This window comes from Triturus cristatus, chromosome 3_2, assembly GCF_964204655.1.
Source record: "Triturus cristatus chromosome 3_2, aTriCri1.1, whole genome shotgun sequence".
NCBI classification, from domain to species: domain Eukaryota; kingdom Metazoa; phylum Chordata; class Amphibia; order Caudata; family Salamandridae; genus Triturus; species Triturus cristatus.
The window spans coordinates 1,028,317,722-1,028,341,765 of NC_140584.1; the positions used below are offsets into that span (position 1 = coordinate 1,028,317,722).

General features: G+C 44.1%; 1 protein-coding gene across 1 annotated transcript in view; it reads right to left on the reverse strand.

Annotated features, from left to right (window-relative positions):
* BAZ1B (bromodomain adjacent to zinc finger domain 1B) overlaps window positions 1-24,044 on the reverse strand; it is a 314,567-nt gene that overhangs the window by 256,979 nt on the left and 33,544 nt on the right. Inside the window, exons 3-4 of the mRNA XM_085649665.1 lie at window positions 2,203-2,347; window positions 1,761-1,977 (exon numbers count right to left, since the gene is read on the reverse strand). Of these exons, the coding sequence (XP_085505791.1) occupies window positions 1,761-1,977; window positions 2,203-2,347 (362 nt within the window). The remainder of the gene's footprint in view (window positions 1-1,760; window positions 1,978-2,202; window positions 2,348-24,044) is intronic.

The window sequence follows — 24,044 nt, forward strand, 5'->3', positions numbered from 1 at the left end:
GGAACAATTGCTTCCTACAATAAGAGATCAAACAATATGACTGCAAATCCCTTCTGGGCCTTTTACACCAAGTGTTTGGACTTCAGTCCAAGAACATTTTCCATACATAATAGGGCTCCCAGTTTTATGGTATTTGTTTTTTGATATTTGTCTGTATTTATCCATTTTTTTGTGCTAATTTTATCTGCATTTATCCATTTTATTTTGGGGTTTATGGAAAATTTAAGCTGAAATTAGTTTGTTTCCACATTTATTTAACCGGTAAATATGCACTCGTGCTTGAATGCCTACCAGGTTTCAATGCTGTAACCACCCACAAAAGATAAATCAATGCACTTACAAGAAAATATGCAAATTTCAGCATAAACCATGTGTATATCTAACTCTTTTAAAGCCTCTTTACTAAATTTCCTTTCTAGCCACCTTACCTATCAATCTACACAGCTATTGGCCTGGCAGACAGTATTTATAGTTACTCAAAAAGCAACCCAATTTCCATTTTTATCCACATTTAAAAAAAAATACAGACAAGAAAATTCATGTTTTCCGTCTGTATTGATCTGTAAAAATGGAAAACGGAGACTTAATAATAAAGTAAGGAATTAAGATTAACCCCCATGTGTAATAAAATCTAGTACCAGAAAATTGCCTCAAGACCCTGGCCACGTGCGGCACACCACTCAAAGGAGTACACAAGTTCCAAATAAATTTCTGTGTAACACTCCATTTATCAACTTGACATATAGACTGCTCAAACTCTAAACAGTACAGAAAAGGGATCTGGCCAAGTTAGCAAATTATAGACGGCTCACAATTTTATTTAAACACGTTATTTATAAAGTATGCAAGTAGGTATTAGGAAGCACCAGGACACCATTTATGAAAGATTTATTAACTTCTTTCTGAAAAACTATTAACTGAAATTAAGTTTCATTGAGAAGGCCATGACTGGGTACCAAACTGCGTAAAAATTTCGCTCAGAGTGAAAGTGCTTTTTCCAAACTAAATTCCTAGAAGCAGCTGGTATTTCATTGTAAACAAAAAGTTTAATTAAAAAACACTTTAAATAAAACCAGCCTCGTGCTCTCAAATAGCTTACTCCATGGTCCAATAATAATGGTGAAATTGTGCAGAAAGCGTGGCATTTCAGGCGGCCACAAAGTTAGAAAGATGGTGCAACATGTCAGTACTGGCAGAGAGAACAATTATTAGCATAATCATGGAACTGCTGAGATAATGGCCATCAAGCCCTTCACAGCGGGTTGCCAGTCACCATATGCAGCTGCGTAACAATAAAAACGGACAGCCAGGTCTAGATCATAAAAGGCCTATGGCACATCCATTAAAAAGTGGTAGAGAGAAGGAAGCACCCCCCGGAGAGTCAAATGTTAAGATTCACAAAATCTTCAGAGAGGCAGCAAACCATGCAGAACACATGGACTACAATGTTCATAACGCTAAGGTGTTAAAGCTTGCAGATGAACCCAGCATTTAGTGCCTTAGGTAGTTTTGCTATGAAACAGTTCAGAAATCTTGGCAAAAGCTGAAACTGTCAATTTATAAATTTATTAGTTGAAGCAATTTACTCCAGCTGCTTAACAACCAGTCTCTCTAGGATCTTTAATAGAACAAAAAAGACATGGGAAAAGTGGGCTAGGTCCAGCGGATCTTCTGGTTTATCTGCAATTCTAGATCAGATTTCAGACAGTACATTCCCAAGTAGATCCTGCCCTCCCACAAAGTGATGAACCAAAACATACTAAGGCGATCTCTCAGGCTCTCCCGTATACCGCTCTCATCTTCTTTCAGTTGTGGCTCCTTGATATGGTTGTCCAGAACCACTTGATTAGTGTTTTCCTTGTCACTGGAAGGGGAATCACAGACACCCTCTGCCTTTTTCTCAGAAGACTCCTGGTCTACCTCTTCCAAAGGATAGACTTTAACAATCTTCACCCGCATGTATTTCTCTCTGCCAACCTATAAAATGCAAAAATATATATTTACCACACACACTGACCAACCAGAGAAACCTCAAATCTTGAGGCCCAAAAGACACATCCACAACAGAAGTCAAGAATTGTGAATCAGGGGGGGGGGGGGGGGGGGGGGGGGCATGAATGAAAACCTAACCCAATCCACTCTACCCTTTAAACAGTACTGAGCAACCTCTTTTTGCACAGATTTGGGGAAACAGGCTCTTACTTCAAAGTCACATTCCTCATCCACAGCATACTTTGTCATGATTTCCAAGTAGGCTTGGTCAACCAGTTTATCCAATGAGACAGTATTGTGATGAATGATTTCCAACACCGGTTTCTCAAACCATGACTGGAACTCTTCCTTCAAACTGTGCAGAAAACAAAAGAATAATCACATATCATAGAACATACATCCCAGTAACAGAGGCAGCTTAAAGAACAAAATAAATTAATTGTACTGTTCACACTAAAACAATCAAGAGTCAAGTCTCAAACTCTGTTTTCAACTCATGGTAAGCTGGGTAATTCAAGATCAAACTAACGAAGCTATTACAATAGAAGCCAATCATGAGACTTCTGTGGCATCACAATGCAAGTCAATTAATCTTTATTCGGGTATAACAATATCCACAAAAGAACATGACATTTAACAAAATCAAACATTTCATCATCAAAACAAATTATACATAGATAAAACATTTTAAATATTTCATATCATCAGAAATTGGCCAAAGCAACAGCATTAAAACATAAAAAACGTGGGTCGCCATGTTGACAAATACCTCTAAAGTAGCAGCAAGAAGTGCGGGATTTTAGCCAATTTAAAACAGGGTGCTACAACATGGACCAAGTCTTTGTAAACATCATGACACGCCCTAAAAACAATATGCCAGTCCATACAGAAAATGGCCAAAGCAACAGCATTAAAGCATGAAAAACGTGGGTTGCTTTGTTGACAAATACCCCTAAAGTAGCAGCAAAATATGAAATTATAAAGTGCAGGATTATAGCCAATTTAAAACAGAGTGCTACAACATGGACCAAATCTTTGTAAACATCATGACACGCCCTAAAAACAATGTGCCAGTCCATACATAATTTGGTTGAGTCCTTGGCTAGGTCAATGTTAAGGAGAAAAGAAACCTAGAAACTGCATAAAAACAACTACATTTATGAGGCCCGACCATCCCTACCCTCTAAGACAAAGGTGTCTACACCTCATTTCTAGTCTTCCTTAATTTTGCGGAAAATCTTAAAAAATTCACGGTACAGAACAACGTGAGAGGGTCAGAAGAAAGTTTCAAAAACAAGAGTGCCACCCTAACCTGGGTAAATTTATTCTTTCTTAAAATGGTTTTTAAAAATAATACCCTCGGGTACTCGTAAAAGGGGCAAAAAAAGACAAAATGTAGGGTATCCTGCGGAGATCCCAGATCGCAGCCGCATGGACCCTTTGTTTCAACATCTCGTGTACCCTGCGGGAACAGATAAAATATGATGCAACAGATCCAATCTGAATCTAGTCATTAAAAATCTATCATTTTTATTATAGATGTACGCCAGGTAGGGTTCTAAGCCTGATGATGACTTCGTTAATATGTGGCCTCTCACTGAAACTTTCAATAATTCACTGTCTTCCCTTGCACAAGCTAAGCGCCGAAGGCATTCGGACTTTATGACCCCCTTAACTCGGGGCGTCAGTGTCATGGGCTCATCAAAATAGTTTGCGAATCCCAACCATTTCAGGGTGTCCTTTACATATTTAATCCAGGGTATCCGATAACCTTTGTCTCTATTAATACAGTCCTCGAGTATTTGTCTACTTAGGCTAGCCTCGGGGTTGGTCCAGATTTTGATCCAACACATAATTGGTTTAATACTTAACCTATCGCTAATATAAGGAAGGCCTAACTCCTCATGGACGATATAAGCAGGCGTGCTTTGAGGCACTTGCAGAATCCTTCTGAGGAACTTGTTTTCCTCCATTTGTATCAAAGAGGTGTTTCTGAAGCCCCATACCTCACTCCCATACAGGGTTTTAGCACAGCATATCGAATTAAACAAATGCAGAATTTCGTTTGGTGACCAACAACCTAATCTCGTAGCGCGATTCATTATTGAACCCATCGTACTCGTTTGTTGACTACATTTGTCTGAGATTAGTGTTTTAAAATGTAGGTGTTTATCGATTATTATCCCTAAATAATTAAAAACCTCAACTTTTCTAATTTGTGAGCCCCAATTGTAAAAATAAAGTTCTTTGTTGGTCTTTTCCCTGTTTCCATTATATATGATTTGGTAAGATTGGGAGATAAATCTAGATCCGCCATGAACCTGCCAAAACCATCGATGAGAGACTGAAGTCCCCTTCCTGTACGGGACAAAAGGACCGCATCGTCCGCATACAAGATAACAGGTATACTTTTCTTACCTACTCGTGGGCAGTCTACCCCCAACTCTATAAGTGCTTTGTCTAAACCATTTATATATAACGTAAATAAAAAAGGCGCCAAAATGCAACCTTGTCTTACACCCCTGGTACACGAAAAATGTTCAGTAAGATTCCCCTCGTTGCTGTATCTGACCTGTGCGGTTGTGTTCAGGTGTAACATTTTTAGGATATATATCAGTCCTGAATCAACACCAAGGAGCCCTAAAATTTCCCACAGCTTCTCGCGGTTTACCCGGTCAAAAGCCGCAGTCAGGTCCATAAAGGCCAGGAAGACCGCCCCCTCGCCTGCCAAGGTGTACTTGGCCACCAGGTGGTAGAGATTAAGGCACTGGTCCGTTGTGGAACGGCCATTTCTAAAACCATACTGAGAGGCAGTAATAATCTCATTTTCCTCAGCCCAAGCCATCAGACTGTTTAGAATGACCTTACCTAGTACTTTCACTGTCACATCCATTAACGAAATCGGGCGATAACATTGGGGGTCGCTCCTGTTACCCTTTTTAAACAAAGGCACAATACTAGCCGTTGACCATGACCTGGGCATTCCTATTTCCGCTGCAGTATTAAAAACTCTGGTGAGTATAGGAGCCCATAGATCAACCTGAGATTTAAATAGATCTGGTGGAATCCCGTCCGGACCTGGCGCCTTGTTTAGTGTCAGGGCGTGTATTCCTTCCTTAATCTCACCCACCGCAAAACGCATCCATGTACTAGGTAAAATACCAACATCTGGTATTTGTCAATCAACAGGGCTGCCATGGTTATACAGGTTCTTGAAATGTAATAACAAAGCTTCAGGCAAGATGTGACAGGCCACCTTCACGTTATTCGGTGCCTGAAAACAGGGATCATTAATCACCCTCCAAAATCTAGTCATATCCCTACACTCGGCTGCTTCCCTCAAATTCTCCCATGCCTCACGTTGAAGGGTAGATTTCCTCTGTTTTGTGGCAGATTTGTATTGGGCCCTGCATTCCACAATCCTACTCCTGTCCTTGGGGACCATTTTAAGTGTCAGGTCCTTTTGAGCCCTAGAGCAAGCTTTATCAAACCATTTTGGGGATAGGTTGGACATAGGCTATTGAGGGGCAAAACAATGCCTATCAATGTCCATTGCCGTGCTCTCAAAGGCACTAATCAATTCTCTACCCTCCACTGCCTGATCTAGGCACTTCCATATCCCACTTTCCGAGATTGTAATAAGCTTTCTATAAAACGCTTCCCCGTCTACATTACTCCATCTTATTCGCCTGCCCTGGTCTACTGCTTTCAATACGCCCCTAGTCATCATATTCCCTGGCTGGATAAGTTGATCAGCATCCCTCAAGGACAATACTAAAGGGTTGTGATCACTAAAAACACTAATCTTTATACTAAAGTCTATAACCCTACATTTAAGTGCGTATGAAACAAAAATAAAGTCAATAATTGTGTCCTTACCCCTACCCTTAAAAGAAGGATTAATTATGTTAGACTTCCCGACCTGGATTAAATCCATCGTGGAGGTTAGGTCATAAATGCCCAGGATCTTACTTAGTTCACTACCTTCTCTGGTGTGCTCCAAGTGCCAGTCCTTTGTAGATGGGCAGAAATCCCATTTTCCCCCGCCCCATTTCAAATATGGACATTGATGGCAATTAAAGTCGCCCAATAAAATCAACTGGGGGCGCCCGTCTTCTAATTCTTGTATACCTGCCAATTTTTCCATTAAGCTCGTACAACCTCTGCATCGATTGGCCCGCATTGTAGAAATTTATCAGGATGAATTTTGGGCCCTTCTTGTAATACCTAATGCCTTGAATGTTGTCCGAACTCCAACCCAAGTCCTCCCAGGACCCTTGTAAAGACAGCGACACATAGGTTATTAGACCGCCCTTGGCTCGACCCATTGTTTTTCGAGCAGGGACAAAGAACATTTTGTATCCATCTAAGTGTGAAACGCTACTATCAGTTTCCCACGTTTCCTGAAGGCAGATAATGTGGAATTGTCTACTAAAATCTAGCCATTCCTTATTTTTTAATTTGGATGAAATCCCTGCAACATTCCACGAGACCACTCTGAGCTCTTTAGATTCTGGGTCTTCCACCCTACTATCTAAATTAACCTGCCTTTATGGTGAATTCACTACTGGCCTACGTACGACTAATACCTTACCATTCCCCCCCTATTTCTCGCAGAACAACCTTGTGGTGCATAATGGCTGTAATTGGATCTCCCATCGAGCCATCCGCATTGATCAACGATGAGCTCTCTGGTGTTATGACATTCGTCATACTCACACCTGGGCCCAGTCAGTCCAGTTCGTCCATTACAGCTACATCAGACAGCGGGGTGAATCTATTTGACACTAATCTGGGTCTATTCGCCCAACCGTTGGTAATTTCCCCTCTCCTGTGAACCACTGAGCCTGCCTCTTTCAATTCATCCCTATAAAACAAATTCAAGGGAAGCATTTTTATACTGGTCCCCCTATTGGGAAATAAGTAGATCTTTTACCAGCTCTGGATACCTGAAATTAACAATTACGCAGTCACCTGCGAACTTTTTCTTGGAGGCCCCAACCCAGGCCACCCTCCTTGCCATGAGGATGTGACTACTCTGCGGACTGCCCACCTTTGCGTTATTATACATCCAGTGTTTAACCTTGTTAATCAGGGAGCTTGTGGTCTCTTCTCTATCCTGAGTAAGTGCTGGAACCCCTGCTAATACCATCGTATAGGGACAAGAGGCAGGGGGTAAGTCCAACGTCTGAAGACCCGGAGTGCTCTCTACCTGATAATCTGTAATTCTAGTGGGGGCTTTAACAGATTTTTTGCTTCCTTCACTATGTGACCTGTGAGTGGCAGGGGCGGGGGGATGTACTTAAGCCCTTACTGTCATTGGGCTTAATGCCCCTTAAGTTTCCTTCCCCCATCCTCTTGTTTGCACAAGGTAGCTCAAGACATGGGGCAGTCCCTGTCCCTTCTTCTCTCATACAAAGTGAAGGTGCTGATAATCCCCCCCTGTCCTGTTCTAACAACCTACTTACTTTCCCTTCCACTCTTTATTTGTTCCATTACAGGCCCCAAATATTTAGATACAAGCGCTTCCAGTTTAACCTCTAATGCCTTAATTATCTCCTGTGACCAATCGGCCCCGTTCGGGGTAAAACAATGCAGTTCCACTAGTGCGTTACGGTGTGCTTATGGAATGCTCAGCTACTCCACCTGCATCTCAAGTGCAACCACCTGAATTTCAGGAAAAGGGCAGAAAAACTTTTTTGAAAGAGCTTTCCCAGCATCCGTTACTGAAAAAATAGTTGTGTACATTTCCTACTAAACAGATGGATACCATTTCAACAACCGTATCAAATATGAAGAAAAACTCTTATGTATTTTATAAAGTGCAACAACCATACAAAGATGGGTCTTAATGCAGTCAGTTACTACCCAGTTCTCGATGTAAAAGACTTCATTCTAAGAGGGTCTGACCGCCTGCCTATTTCCTCAGTTTGTTTAAAGTAGGAAGGCTTACTGCAGGGGTTAAACATTTTATTAAAGAACTCCTTTAACCTGAAAGTTTCTACCATCCCATTTATTCAGCTTGAATTTCGGCAAATCTGAATTTTTAGCTCAATAAGATGGACCAGTGCACCAATCAACCTTGAAGGTAGTGCATTTAATGGTAGGAATGTCTCTGAGGGGATCCAACACTATAAAATATCTGTCAGCTAATAGAGAATCGTATACAAACATAGGCTGAACCATGAGAACACCAACATACAAGTTTAGGTCCACATTTGAACTCGAGTAATTGCGCACACAGTGCATCATCCACGTAAACGCACATACATTGAAGGAAATACTAAACACTTGATGGATGCGAAGCAGCAAGTCCATGAACGCTGTTGAACGATAAAAAGAAAAAAAAAAAAAAAAAAACACACCAGTCCACCAATAACTTCTCCCATGAGCTCTCATTCCAAGATAGTCAGCTACGGAGACCACCACAACCTTTGTCTCCGTTTTGGAAACCCTACCTAGGTGACATTAAGTAGGCCAACTGTTGCAAAAAAGATCAGAAAGTGCAGAATTGCAGCTCCATCCGAGAGGATAACAGCAAAAAAGAAAAAAAAGGATTAATGTTGCAACAACTTTTCTAAAGGGATACACAACTGCATACCACATATCAATTGACAGGAGTTAATCGAGAGTTGTTGAGCATTTGCAATAAGGGTGCCACAATTACTCCAACTGGTTATCAGAAACTACAGATCCTGAGGGGAATAAGCAACAGTTTTATATAACAAATTAATCTATCCTTATTGGTCAGCGTGATAAAGTATCAAAGGCACATTAAAGGGATAAGGGATAGTGTTTTCTCATTTATCATTCAATCATCTATTGCTTGTACATTCGAATAATTGAATTTCAACAAATTTAATAGAGCAAGCTGTGAGAAAGTGCCCTCTTTCTTGCATGGTATGCCCCCACTTTTTTGCTAAATTGCTGAATGTACTTTGACTGAGTGTACCCTGGACTCCTGCCAATCAGGTGCCCAGGGCCTATGTTCCTTCCTTAAAACACACAAACTCCCAATTGGCAAACCCTGGCAACATGGCAGCCCCTAGTAAATGGTACCCTAGGTACCCAGGGCCTTGTGACCAGGGAAGACCCCTAAGGGCTGCAGCACTCATTGTGCCACCCTTAGGGGCCCTGTACCCTTACACACACACACTGCCTTTGTAGGCTGAGTGTCTGGGTGCAGGACAAAATGAAGAGTCGAAATGGCACACATCCCTGTGTGCCATGCCCAACACCCACACTGCCAAAGAATATGTCAGTCACCCCTCTAGCTGGGTGCCTTATGCCCATGGTGTGGGCACAGGAGCAGGAGCCCAGTGCCCCTACAGTACCCAGGTCCATTCCCGGGCACTGTAAGTGCAGTGCTGCCATTTAAGAGTACATGGTGTTGAGAGCTCGTCAAACACGAGCTCCACAGCACCATAATGGCAACACTAAAGACTGGGAAGTTTGGTATCAAACTTCTCAGCACATTAAACCCACACTGATGCCAGTGTGAGATTTAATGTACCAGGCACCCCAGAGGGAATCTTCGAGATGCCCTCCTACAACTAACCTACAATCCACGTCTGCTCTGAGGCTGCCACACAGCAGACACGTTGCTGGACCCCTGGGTGGGAGAGCCCCTGCTCTCCCGGGCCTGCAACAATGCACATCCTGGGTGAGGTGATAGATCTCCTCCCCCAAGATGAGCAAAGGGAAGCGTCAAAGGCCTGCCACCTCTACGAGTTTCCCCAGGCCACTGCAACCCCCTACTCTGGCGGGAAGCTTGGCCGGAAACCCCATACAAGGACAGGGGATATGCAAGCCTGCCCACCCCACCCCTCAGGTGGGGGAGGCGAGGTGAAGCACATCTGCGGGCTCTCACCATCTTGAAGATGGGAGGCCCTACCCTATCAGGATTAGGCTACTGCCCCCTCCCACAGGAGACGGGCAGGATAGGGGGTGTACCCACCCCAGGACAAGGACCCATTGGTCCCTGGCCTTCACCTACCTGTAACACCCCTAAATCTAGTATTTAGGGGCACCCTGAACCTTCCTTCCCCAGATTCCGAAACTACAAGAAGAGCGAGAAGAAAAGACCTGCCCTGCAGCTGCAAAGGAGAGGGAGACACCAACTGCTTTGGCCCCAGCCCTACCGGCCTGTCGACCTCGGACTTGCTCCAAACCCGGCATCTCTTGTGGCCAGCAACCTCAGAAACCCCGGAGGACCTGGCTACCTTTGAACTCTGATCCCCTGGGACTCCCATGAGTAGAGGCTCTACTCAGAACCTACCTTTCACCCCTGGCAGCAGCCCGGAACCGCGATCCCAGCCCACTCTGCACCCGCCAAGCCTGGCCGGTGCCGGAGTGAACTAAACCCACGAGGATGACCCCACGGCGACTGTGACCCCGAGTCCGGCACCCAAGGACCCCCCTAGACTATCCTGAAGAAGCTTGCAGCCTCAGAACAGAGTGCCACCCCAACCGCGATCAACAAGAGGGTAAGATTTCCGACATCAAAAGGCACCCTTGCACCCGGCGCCCCACGGCCCTCTGTGCCCAATCCCGGGGTACCTACCTATCCTCCAACTACCCAACTTACCCCTCGAAGTGGTGGTGGCGGCACCTGAAGAGTCCTCGTCCCCGAGCCTGCAGTCTTCTTCCAAACCGGAGATTTCCCATTGAAATCAATTGAGTGCCCGACGGCTCAAAAGCGCCCTGCACCCAGCCGCCCGAGTGGCCCTGGCAGTGAAAACTCTACTCTAACCTACTTCCCCACTTGCCCTGAGTAAGTGACCAGGAGCCCAGCTCCCACAGCCGCGTGGCTTGCCCGACAGCAGCCACTAACCCAGGCCCCCCTATCCCTCATAGGATAACATTGGGCCTAACTCTCTGCACCCGGCCATCCTGAAACCGCTGAGGGTGAACTGACTGTACCTACCTGACACTGGGGGACCCCTGAGTCTATGCCCAGAACTTCAACTCTGCCAGTCGAGTACTTGCCCTTAAACCGCTAACTTCATTTTCCTCATAGGGTAACATTGACTGGCTTTTGCTTGGAAATTCTTCTAAGTGTGAACTTTTCAAAACTCAAAATATTCACCAAAAATCAGCAGAGTGCCAAAAACGAATTTACTCACCTGCTCTTAGGTGAGCTCCCAGTGCTGGATCTTGGTGCCCAGCACTGACTCTGAAAAGTACTCACAACTATACTTACCTTTAACTCATTTTTCTTCCATAGGAAACCATTGACTGCTTTTCTGTGAAATGTCTTCTAAGTGTTGATTTCTGCAATTTCTAAATCTTCCTCAAAAATCGTATAACATCTGAAAACGTAATTACTTACCTGTTTTGGATAAATGTCCCAGTACTGAGTCTAGACACCCAGTACTGGATTACAAAAGTAACGATAACCTACTGTACCTGTAACCTACATATCCTTCCATAGGCAATCATTGATTGTTTGCTCTGAAATATTTTCTAAGTGCTCACTTTTGAAATAGCTAAATATTAGTTAAAAATCATTACAGTACCAAAGTCGACTTTCAACAGCTGATTCTGAGAACTGACCCAGGACTGGATCTAGGATCCAAGCCTGGAATTACAAAAGTAATCTAAAAAGTAATCTGTTGCATATAATTTGAATTTATCATTGAGCTCAATGTATTGTGTTTAGAAATAGAGTTGCCTACTGCAACTATTTGTAACTGTTTACTAAAAAGTCTATTGCATATACAAAAGTATTTTTATGAAACATCTCCTGTCGAGAAAGTATATTTTAATTCCAAGTGTTGGTTCTAAAATAAAACAAGCATATATTTTTTATATACAAACCATTGGCCTAGAGTTCAGTTATTGAGTGTGTGGAACTATTTGCTGACTGAGTGTGTACAACAAATGCTTTACACGTCCTCTGATACTGCCTTACTGCTCGACCAGGCTACCACTTTGGAGAGTAAGGTTATATCTAACTTTAACCTCTGTTAAACCCTTGGGGTCTGTGGACTCTGTACACCCTGTACCTATTAAGGAACAGTATATACAGAGCCACTTTCTCACACAAGCATTGCATCAGACGACTAGTAGAGCCCTCCAAAACTACAATGTCTAACCACCACTGCACAAAGGCTTTGAAGACCGCTGGAGTATTTTTTGGTAGCTCCCAACAAAAAAATAAAAAACACAGTTGAGAACAGACTGACTGCAAATGCAGATTTCATTTCTAGGTCTGGAAAGATGCATCTTTAGCTCACATAATCAATACATGATTAGTATAGAGAAAGGCTTGGTTGATCATCTCAACCGCATTTGACAAGGCAGCAATTAGCAGGTCTATGAAGTTTCCCTACAGCTCATAAGTGACACCAGTAATGCTGCCCACCCCCATGTCAAATGCAATAGGCAAGGGTTTCACAAAGCTCTGTGATAAACCCAATAGGAAGAGATTTTGCATTGTTGAACACCAATAGGTACTCTTAAACCGTTCAGGAGAGGTTGAAGCCGTGATCACACCGGGTCATGATAGCCAGATTTGTTTCTTAACCTCCGCCCAGGCGCTCCGACTTAACGCAAGTGTGTGTTCGAAAGGTAGCCATAGAGGAGCAGAGATGGTCAGGGTCTCAACAACTGTGCAGTGAAACAGATCTGGACCACCACAGTAACAGCATTCGGCTGCTCGGCCATCTCAGGACAGCAACAAAAGAGTGACTACCACCACGAGCTCAGAGGAGGCTACGCTGCATGGGGTGTGGCCTCAAGGCTGTTGCCAAGGGCGCACCTGACAGAGTGCTCAGAGTGCAGCGAGGCACCATCTGAAGCACATTACAGGCGGAATACACAGAGGGAGGCTCTCTGCATGGGGCTGCTCCAGGACAGCAGTCAAGGCAGTGTATACAACAGCATAGTGGTTGGAGCATAAGGCAGTAAACTCGTGTAGAGAGTGGACACTGAAGGGCCTGAAAGCTTGGCTGAGGGAGAAAATTAACAAGTCCCAGAGAGTGTGCCTCGAGTGCCAGCATAGCACAGATTGGCGACACATACAGGGGCAACTACACTGCAAATTCCACACTGAAGGGTAACAAGACTTTGGGAACCGCACTTCCCACCACGGGTGTGCGAAGAGCTTGCCCTGCGAGAAGCCTGAATACCGGCACCAGATGCCACTGGAGTTCACAAATATGGAGCCTAAAAAGGAAGAAAAAGGCAACATTCATATGTTAACAAGAGTGGGATCTCAAAATTAGAACAGCTATCAAAGAAAATTCACATGTGGATGCACAGGACCGGACAGGGAAGACCACTGATGCAGAGCCTAGCCTAACAAGGCTGTTCATGGAGGAGCTGCATTGAGTATCCGAGAAGACCTCGAAAGCCTGAAAGGGGAAATCTAAGAAAATTCAACATCTTAAGCAGGATGCAGCTGCCACTGGTTACAAGGTGGATGACCTGGAAGCCACCCGCGATATCAGAGAAGAGAATTGGAATTGATGGGACAAGAGATCCTTAGACTGAGGGAGCAGAATTTGGACTCTCAGTTCCACGAGGACCGTGAAAAACTCTTCGGGGCAGAACATTAGAATTTGAATCATAGCAAGAAATGCAGAGGACACAGACAGCGAGGTCAAAGTTAAACACCTTTCCATAGATCTCTTGCCCAGTGCCTGAAGGCTCCGCCTCAAAGGCATTTATAAAAGGATTGAAAGAAAGAAAATCAGGACAACTCTGCATATCTTGAGGTCTCGCATTTAGCGGGGAAGAGACATGCACTGTTCTGAAATGTTTAGTTGTTATGAAGTTAAGGTGGAAGGCATGCCATTAGGGGGTGGGTGTCAAGGGATTGTAGGAGAGTTCATGTCACATTTAGCCTATATGCTTTGGATATCCAAGGATGCACATATCTGTGGCATCCTAGGTGGAATGTGCCGGTTGACGAGGTGTCGCCATCTGATCTCTAATGGCGGACTTGATGGGGGAAATTAAGATAGTGAGCCTTAATGTGAGGGGTTTAAACGCTCCTGCAAAGTGATTAGCCACATTGTCCTATTCGCATCACACTGCGATCGTTCAGAGAAACACCTACTCGGAAAAAAACACTAGTATTGACTTCAGTCTAAATGGTTCAGAGCGCAGAAATTTTCCTCGGGTGCACACAGAAAGGGTGAGATGGCGATACTGGTGGCTACCACTTTTATTTTTTAGGGACAACTGGAGACATGATCGTGTAAGATGAAAGGAGGGTCTTGGCTTACATGTTTGCGATTAGTAAGCAATCGTTCACGGTGGCCTCCTCACGTACTCATTGAGGGTCAAGAGAAATTCCGCGGGGCAATACCCTTAACCACTCCTGAGAAAGCCACTCAGGTGAACTAGGAGGAACTACTACGTACCCTGAAGTGTACTTTGACATGGCACATGAGCGGTGTCTTATGGTTGGGACAGGTGGCCAAGGAGGAGGACCGCTCTCCCCAGAGTTTTATTTTTAACTCCAGCCTTACTGATGACACAGCTAAATGGCTTCTGAAGCCCACCAGAAAGCCATTCACATCTAGAAAACACTCACTACACACACCTTACTGCCGTACAAAAGAAAGAAGGGTGTAATACCATGTGACAAATTACTATTGTGCAGCACAATTACATTAAATGTTAGAACGGACAGGAGATGGTTGAGAATTATTTGTGCTTTAGAGGCCACATCTGGAGATAGATCTTGCTGCCTAAATGCTCTACACTGGGTGGATTACACTTGTAATGAATATAGTGGTCTTCGTTCTCATCACTCCTCACACCAATTTTGGGTAACTCAGCTCAGCCTTGCATATGAACGGGCAATTCAAAAGGCAGGATGCAAGCAGGTGGGAGACCTATACTATTTAGATGAGCTTAAATCTTTCAAGCAAGTCAAACAAGAATTTGGGGTCCCAATGACGACCCCACCTAGACAACCATCAGATTCAGGATTGCGTTTCTCATGAAATTCCAGTACACGCCAGGAGAAGTCAGCCCCATTTGAGCATTAGTTATGGCTTAGGAGGGTGAGAAAAGGGTCCTATGCAATAATTATCAATTTAGGGCAGAGCCAACAGGATGAAGACCCAAGCCTGAAAATTACCAATAGTAAGGGGAAAGAGTGGGAACCAGCAAGGCAAGCACAACAGCAAAATGTACTTCTTAACATTATGCTGTTTTGGTATTACACCCCAGTCCAGATCCATCTGTGAAATTGGGAACATGTGGATGCCTACTCAAGAGGACGAGGGAGTTTGGGTTCCATCCTTCATTAACTGTGGAACCGCCCAGAGCTGGGAAGATACTGGGTAGAGGTATTGACCGAAACAGACCTCATGAGCAACACCAAGGTCATTAGGCTACCAGCCTACTTTAGGGGTGTCAGATAAACTAAAATATACAGGGCACGGTCTAAAAGACACTGATTGATAACTTTGCTGCTATGCGCGGCTAAGCTGGTGGTGTTAAGCAGAGGGGTTACTGCCAAAATACCCACCTATGGTGCTGGACTACAGAAAATGTGGGAGCTTATCGTGACAGATTGGCAGTCACTGCGTAACAGTTTGTGAAAAGAGTGGAAGTCACGTTTGAATGTCTTGTCATCTGGATTTAAAGAGTTCACTTGTTCCAGATATCTTAGGGTGCGGAGACCTTCGGACTCAGTGCAACCAGGATTAACCAATCAGTGAAACATTGTGAATCACAGGAGACCACACAGAAGTAGTGTGATGGGACATTAATGACCTAACCTTTGTCCAGTGAGCATAGGAAGGTTCCGGTCAACCACTAGAATGAACACGGATGCCCCAATCGTGAAAATAAAGTTTGTGTGCTGGTCGATGGTACTAGTAAACATGTGTGCGCCTCCTACTGATTCCTCCAGACACTCTCGCTTAAGATTCACGTAACCAGCTTTGGAGCAGTTTCTAGCAGCTGCTCTCCATGGCTGAGGTCAGCTACGTAGGCCAGGTGTGGTACAGTGAACTTGATCAGAGCAGCTCCGACAGAGGCAGGATCACAACACTTTCATACACCAAAGAATGCCATATTCTTATGCTGGGTTACCCAGCGTATCAATGAATTGAATCCACCCACTGCTGTTAACTCTCACTGAGATTTATAGAGTTTGCACCCTTGATGGGGAAATGGTTAAGGATTTGTAAGCGATACTGTTTGCAAGAGATTACTGCATTCTCGGCTGCTTTCCTCCTGTTACTGATTCAAGTACCATACTCCCCAAAGTTGAGTCAGATAAGCTCGACTTGGACAGACTCGGAATGGGCCATGCATTCAAGCTTTGTAATGGCAGTTGTAGTAATAACTTGGGATCTAAAATCTGCACTACAGGAACAATAATATGTGCTACTGAATTGCCAAAGTGGACGGGATGAGCAACTACTATTTTTCAGCAGTTTATATAATTAATTAATTTCCCAGTGAATTCCAGTTGGATTTGGGTGAATTGCAGAAGGGAACGTGCTCACTTAATTAAGAAATAGCTTTGCCAAAATGAGGAGGTGCAAAGGCAACAAACAAACGTTTAGTTTTTCTAAATGATTAAGTCCTGTCAATGTAATACATTAATGCCGTTTTATACATTTTAAGTGTGTAATGCCCTTTCTGCATCTGTGAGGTTGTGGGGAAACACAGGATTGATTAATATGTAAAGTGGAACCTACTTTTGGTAGAAATTTAGGGTCAAGTCTAAACACTACCCTCTTCTTGTGTAGTTGAAAGAAAGGCTCTTCCAGGGTTAATGTCTGAATTACAAGGACTAAGAAAATTTAATAGCAATTAAGAAAGCAAATTTCCATGAAAGTTATTGAAGATGACAAGAATGTAATGGTTCCAAAGGAGGACCCAGTAGTCTTGTTAGGACAATGTTTAAATTCCACGCTGGGGCAGGTGTACGTCTAGGGGGAATTATTCTTTTAAGTCTCTCCATGAAAGTTTTTATAACAAGAATTATAAACACAGATTTGTGCTGTCTATTCTGGAGATATGCGGAAATAGCTGCAAGATGTAATCTTAAAGAAGTATATGCTAATCCAGCAGTTTGAAAATGCAATAAGTATTTAATAGGTTTTTTTTTTTTAACCTTTGCTTGAAGAGGATTCACGTTTTATGACAGAATATAACAAATTGTTTATTTTGCTGCATAACATTGCCGTGCAGTTGGTTTACGAGCTTCATACAGTCTTGAGGCAAAGTTAAGTATTCAAACTAAGACTTCAGGAGCCAAACTGCAAGATTAGTTTCCTTGGGGATTGGGATGTCTTAATGTTCCATGGTTCTGTGTGAGAAGGTCCATGTTGAGGTGAAGCTTCAGGTGTGGGACTAGAGATATTTCCATAAGTGTTGAGAACCACGGTTGTTGAACTCATGTGGGAGCAATTAGTACCATGGTGAGAGAGAGGTTTGCCATAGTTTCCTGACCACTAATAGAAGTAGTGGGAGAGGTGGAAAGGCGTATGCAAATATTCCGGACTAGTTCATCCATAGAGCATTGCCATTGGAATGATGGTGATGATATCTGCTTGCGAAGTGCGGGCATTTCGCATTTTCTTTTGTTGCAAACATATCCATCTCTGGGCATCCCCATTTGCTAAAGTATGGTTGAAGAACATTGGGGTGAATTTACCATTGTGGACTTGTTTTTGTGATCTGCTCAGAAAGTCTACCAACTGATAGTTTGTTGCTGGGACATGTTCTGCTGATAGATGAATGTTGTGGTGTAATGCTAGCTTCCATATTTTCCGAGCTAAGTGAGATAACTGGAATGCAGGACCTCCCTCCCGCCCCATTTTTGTAAATAATATATTGAGGTCATTGTCTGTTCGAATAAGGACAACTTTGTGTTGTAGGTGAATTTTGAAGGTGTTGATCACCACACGAACAGCTTGCAGCTCTAGGTGATTGATATGGAGATTAGTGCGTTAGGAATCCCATAGTCCCTGAATAGTAATGTTGTGGAGCTGTGCTCCCCATCCTGTCAGATGCATCTGTAGGAGTGATTTATGGAACTGGGTCTTGAAACAGCTGTCCTTTGGATAGATTTTCGGGATTCCACCATTGAAGAGAGTGGTGTGTGCGGATATTCAACAACACTACATCGTGAAGTTGGTCCAGAGTCCTTTTTTAGGTCTTGCGACCTGCGTTGCACTGCGCAGCAGTCCTCACGCAGGCGAGAGTCCTTTTGTCCGGGGTTCAGAAATGGACCCTGGAATCGCACACGCTTGTGCGATTCCTTTTGTGCTACGCGATTGGCCTTTGCATGCGTCTTTTTATATAAGACTACACGCAATTGGCCAAAGGCAGGCGCATTGCTCCCCCATGGCCTATTGGTGTCTATTACGCGCTTGGTGCGCGTAATAGACACCAATAGGCCATGGCTCGCAGCGGCGCGCACGCACCAGTCGCGGGCTTCTATGTGTTTTTTCAAGCGGAAGGGAAAGCGAAGGTGAAGGGAAAGCAAACGCTTTCCCTGACGCTTTTTTTTCTCTCTCTCTCTCTCTCTCTCTCTCAACATCTCTCCCTCGTTTCAGTCTTAAAATGTTGGCATGGATGACTAAGCGTTGGAACGCCATTTAAGTGTCTGAAAACTAACACAAAAAAAAAACTCCTTATGGGATAAAAATGACGAATTGAAGGCTAAAAGTGAAAAAATAAAATAAACGTTAATATTGTATAAATGTATTTGAGAATTTTGATTGTTGTTCCTGCATAACCTCGGTAATAGCGAACTAAAAATAATACTGTTCCAAAATGGACGCCTTTTAAGATCAACCCACATTCGCTTTAGAGCTAGCATAATTCATTAACCACCCGTACACACATTACATATATGGGGGCGGGGGACTACACAGCTCCTCACTGCAACGCGGATCGTCCTAGTAGCATGGAAACAGGCAGAAAGACAGATGAAATGGGGCAGAAGGATTACTAGGGAAACCCAGTTATGGGTGGGAAGTCGCCTGCCAGAAATTAGGAAGCTGCGAGGCTTTAGGAAATGGGACCTGTTGGGCATTGCACAATTTAAAGTCATACTACACCGTAAAGAGTTAGTCACTTTTGCACGTCTACAGACGGAATATGACATGATCTCTACTCAATACTACAAATATTTACAATTTAAACATGCCTGGCAGGCACAGGGCTTAGACACTGCTGGTATCCCCGAATATGCACCCTTAGAGGGACGACTCTTGATAGGAGAGATAGCAGAAAAAGCAGTCTCCTGGACGTATAGAACAATCATAAACAACAAACCAGATACATTACAGAAGCTGCGAAGGAGAAGGGAATCGGAGATGGGGGGAGATGGATGATTTGGACTGGGAGAGGGCATTGATGCATCCCCGCGAAGTAACCATCAGGTCGCGCCTCAGGCTAATTCAGTACAAATATTTACACAGGGCATACTACAATAGAGCGCGGTGGCACCGCATTGGAAGGGCTGAAACACCCACATGCTTGCGTTGTCTAGGGTCGGAAGGTACATTTTATCATACGGTTTGGGAGTGCTCCGAGATTCAAAGGTATTGGATGACTGATGGGGGGGAGATGGAGTGTCCTGGGGGTGGAGATCACACTCACCCCCTCGTTTGTCCTATTGGGAATATCCACAGATATTGACCTCCCTTGGCCTGGGTTGGTCCTGCTGCAGCTGGGTTGGTGGTCGCGAAACGGGATGTAGCCAGGAAATGGGGGAGGGGGAGTGGGGGGGGGGGGGGGGGGGGTCGCTGAGGGACCATCTCTTGTTGAGTGGAGAAAGAGCATGGGCATGTATATGCTAGATGAGAAGACAACATACAAAGCACGGGGCTGCCCCAAAACATTTAATACGGAAGCCTTGGCTGGCACACTATGGACTATCGCTCTCTGACTCACAATGATTACACAAGGCCGGATATGTGGTTGGAGGGGTGGGACGGGATGTGCGATAATGCTCCGACATACGATAGCATTGTTAGATTCCGCTTTACTGATGACTGGACACGCTGCTGTTTATTGGGAAATGCTTATGCATCTAATTGATATTCATTGTTGTTGTTTTGCAATGAGAGAAAATGTCAATAAAAAAATATAAATTTAAATGGACGCCTTTTATGACAGTATCTTTTGCCTGCCCATTACAGTGTGTGCTGGTGAAGCTGTCCGAGCCAGAGAGATCGACAAAGGACAAGTCACAAATGTGTGTGTTACACCATGACTGAGAAAAGAGCTCCTAGGGACTTCGGTTACTCATGGATATCAAGTGATGGTGCTAAACTCATTCACTGTTCGATCATCAAGATTACAGGCTGGTGCTTCACACACATTCACGCTCACTCTTCGAGTCAGATCCCGATAGAGTTTATGAACGAAAGTTAAAATTATAGGCCGGAGAACTGATGTGCTTTTTGTACCCCCAATAAATATTTATGTACTAATGCAAGGAAGTCATCTGAATCTAACAGCTAGTGTGGTCAACCTCGAAGTTACAGAACCGGGTTTAAGCTCGGCAAGGACGCTCAACTTCCTGTGATTCTGGGTAAATCGCTTAATCTCCCCGTGCCTAACAAAACAAGCATTTGCAATGCAATAGGTCTCCCAGTTACAAGAGTTTCAGCTATTGGCATTGTAAATAACAAAGCCTTTTATATAGGTTTTTAAAACAAACATAAAAGGCATTTTTTGCAATGTCAATTGCTCAAACTCGCGTAAATGCAAGACCTATTGCATTGCAAATGCTTGGTTTTTTTTGGTGGAGTTTTAAATAGCACGAGTTTGACACGAAGGTATCGGGCATCAGAGGTATCTGTGGAAGATATCCGTGCCCCTTGTTTAAAACTAGACCTACGAAAGGAACCTCTGTAGGAGTTTATTTGTAAAGCTTCCATGGATTATCTCTGTGTCCTTTTTCAGTTTTTTCAAAGACTGTGTCCACCCGGGGCCCAAAGAGATGTTCTTTGTCAAAAGGGAGGTTCAATATGGTCTGTTGTACCTCAGGTTTGATACCAGACACATTTAACCATGCATGTCTTTTTTAGGACACTAGTATTTATACTCCTAGCAGCAGCGACAGCTGCATCTAATGCACATTTAATAGAGTGGTTGGTGATAAGTTTTCCTTAACAATGTCTTGCCCTCTTTTTCTGTGCTCCTCTGGAAGATATTGGAGAAGGCCCTCTATTTCGTCCCAGTAGGCACTCTCGTACTTTGTTTGTAATGCTTGGCTATTAGCTGTACTCCAATGATTAGGTGCTTGTGCTGCTAGACTTACCAGAGGCATACATAAGTTTGGATTCTTTTTCTGATGGTGGTGCTTCTCTAATTGTTTGACAGTTATCCATTGCTAGGAAAAAGGCTACTACCGAAGAATCAGGAGTTAATAGACCTCTAATAAAAATAGGGCCTAAAAGGTGGTGGTTTGTGTTTTTTTTATATCAATGCGAGGAGTAATTATTCTTGCTTTGACTGGGTGTTTGAAACTTGTATCTGCATGAAGTGCCATACCCTTTATAAGAGGTAAGCATTGTGCCCTTCTTTGTGTATTAGATAAAGTTCCAAAGAGGAAATCCTCCTCTATCGAGTCCTTATATAATGGTACCCGACGGAAAGTGGCTGCTCTGGCTACGAGATCCTGATAAGCAGATGCATCATCAGGTGGTGAGGGACGGCTAGGGTGTAAGTCAGGATCAGTGTCAAGATGAGGATCAGTATTATAATCCTCCCAAGGATCTCCTGGTTGTGCGTTATCTGGGATGTCTTGATCCTCATCTATTGTTGACTGAGGAGACATATTACCGGCCTCAGACAATTGAGGCGAGTGAGGTGGATGGAGGCGTCGATTGTGGCACAGGTGAAGAAGGAATGGGAATGTGCAATGGACTAGTTGCAGCATCCTTTCTTTTCTTCTTTAAGGGTTGAACAGGAACATCCAAAGCCTCCTCGAAACTCAACTGCTTATTAGGAGTTTGTTGTTTTGGTGGCTATGCCACAATTTTCTTGTTCCTAGATGAATTTGCAGAGTTTTTTGTTTAAAATCGAGCCTTTGGTTAAATTGCTCGAGGATTGGCTGCGGGGGAGATTTCTGGCCGAAAACAAAGCTTTTCAGTGGAGGCAACTTGGTCTTTACTGGAAGGTTAGATTCCGAAATGACAAGTCTTTAAATCGGTGCCAAGACCGAAGAGTGAGATGTGTTGGTCTAGGATGGAAGGGTTACAGGTGCCCATGCTGTGGGCCAAGGTTTCAGAGCTGAGCCAGAGGGCGGGGGTACAGAGTCATGTTTTCGGTGCGCACCATGGGTTGTGTTCAGTGGCAGCCCATGAGCAGTTTTCTCAAGGGAGGCTGAGGATTTGGATTTCACAGCAGGGGTGGAAGTACTCGCTGTACTTTTTTTTGTGCTGGCTAAAGAGTGGGAGAGTCCTCTTCCGAATGAGACTCGGAATTATGTATGGAAAGGGATTCTTCTTTTGCCGCTGAAGCCTCTTCCTCCTCTTGTCAACCAAAGATTTTGGGGACATCATCCATTTGCTTGGGCTGAATCTCATCGTCGAGTCCTTCAATCTCAAAGAGTCTTTTTAGACCAAAGAGACTTACAAGCCTCACAGGTGTCCTCTCGATGTTCGGGTGAGAGACATAAGTTGCAAAAGGGATGTTGGTTGGTGTGAGGGTATTTGGAGAAGCATTTCAGACAGAAAAAGAACGGGTTCCATTAGTAGGTCATTCTCGATCTTGTTAGAAAGGGAAAAGTATTGCCCGGACGGGGATGGCCCGTAGGCCAAAGACGAGCTACAAAATTTCGTATGAGATGTATACTATGCCGATCGAAATCCCGTCGAGGTATATATACACACACCGGACCACAAGATACTGCATCCGAACCAGTCTGCGGACGAAAAAAAAAAAAACAATCTGAAGATGGTGTCGTTGACCATGTGCAGTATTCCCAAGAGGAGTCATCACACCCTTGTGACTCGTAGAAAACGTCTTGGAACAAAAACAACGTAGTCATTCAAGCCCAACACTAGATGGCAGACTTAAGCAAAGCATATGTATCTATAGCACACTTGCCTCGAATATATTGCTCTTATTCCAAACCTTTCCGATATAACCTACTTCAGGGGTGATTCAGACATTGGAGGGGAAGGTGAATAGGTTAATCTGGGCAGACGGGAAGACCTAGAATGGAACAAGATCAGGGGTATAGATCAGAGGGAGGGAGGCCTTCGTATCCCAAACCTCCTCATCTACCATCAGGCTGCCCTGCTTCACTATGTGGTGGAATGGACCAGGGAGGAATCTAAGAAAACACTTGTTTATGGACCGTGAGGTCACAGGCCTGCATCTGCGGAAAGTCCCATTTCTGCAGACGTTGCTGCAATCATGGGGGCCATGCTCATCACCGAATACTAAGGCCACGCTTGATGCGTGGAATTGAGTAGCTACAGGTAGGCCTATCTTCATTTCCCTCCCGCTGAATGCCAAAATTAGACAACTCAGATTTTTCACTGGGTCTGGACCAGAGAGGCTTTCAGTTGTGGCAAAGCGCCAGATGCTCTTTGGACAGGAAGGGCCTTCTCCCCTTTGACCAGTTGCAGACAGACTACGAGCTGCCGGAGTAAGAGCGAACGCATTATCTACAAGTTCGACACTGGCTCCAGCATCGGACTATGCGCCTTGGGTCCTCAATACGTTCGAAGCGTGGCTGATAACAAAAACTCTGGATAAGCATCTCATTGCAGAACTGTATGAAATACTCCCAACAAGCCATCCCACTGGCAAAGACAGTGGGGAAAAGGCGCTAGGAAACTGAATTGGGTCGACAACTGAGGTAGAAAGAGTGAGGAGATATATTACAGGGAAAGCCACAGTGTGTCATAAAGCTAGCTTCAAGACTGCCACTAAAATAGCGACATACTGTTACCTTATGCCTGTGCGCCTTCATAGAGGCAACCCTACCAGAAGCGCTGTGTGCTGGAGAGGCTGTGGGTCCCCCAGGGATGCTCCTTCACCTCCACTGGGATTGCTCCAACTCACACAGTATTGGGATACAGTCCTAACAGAAATAATAC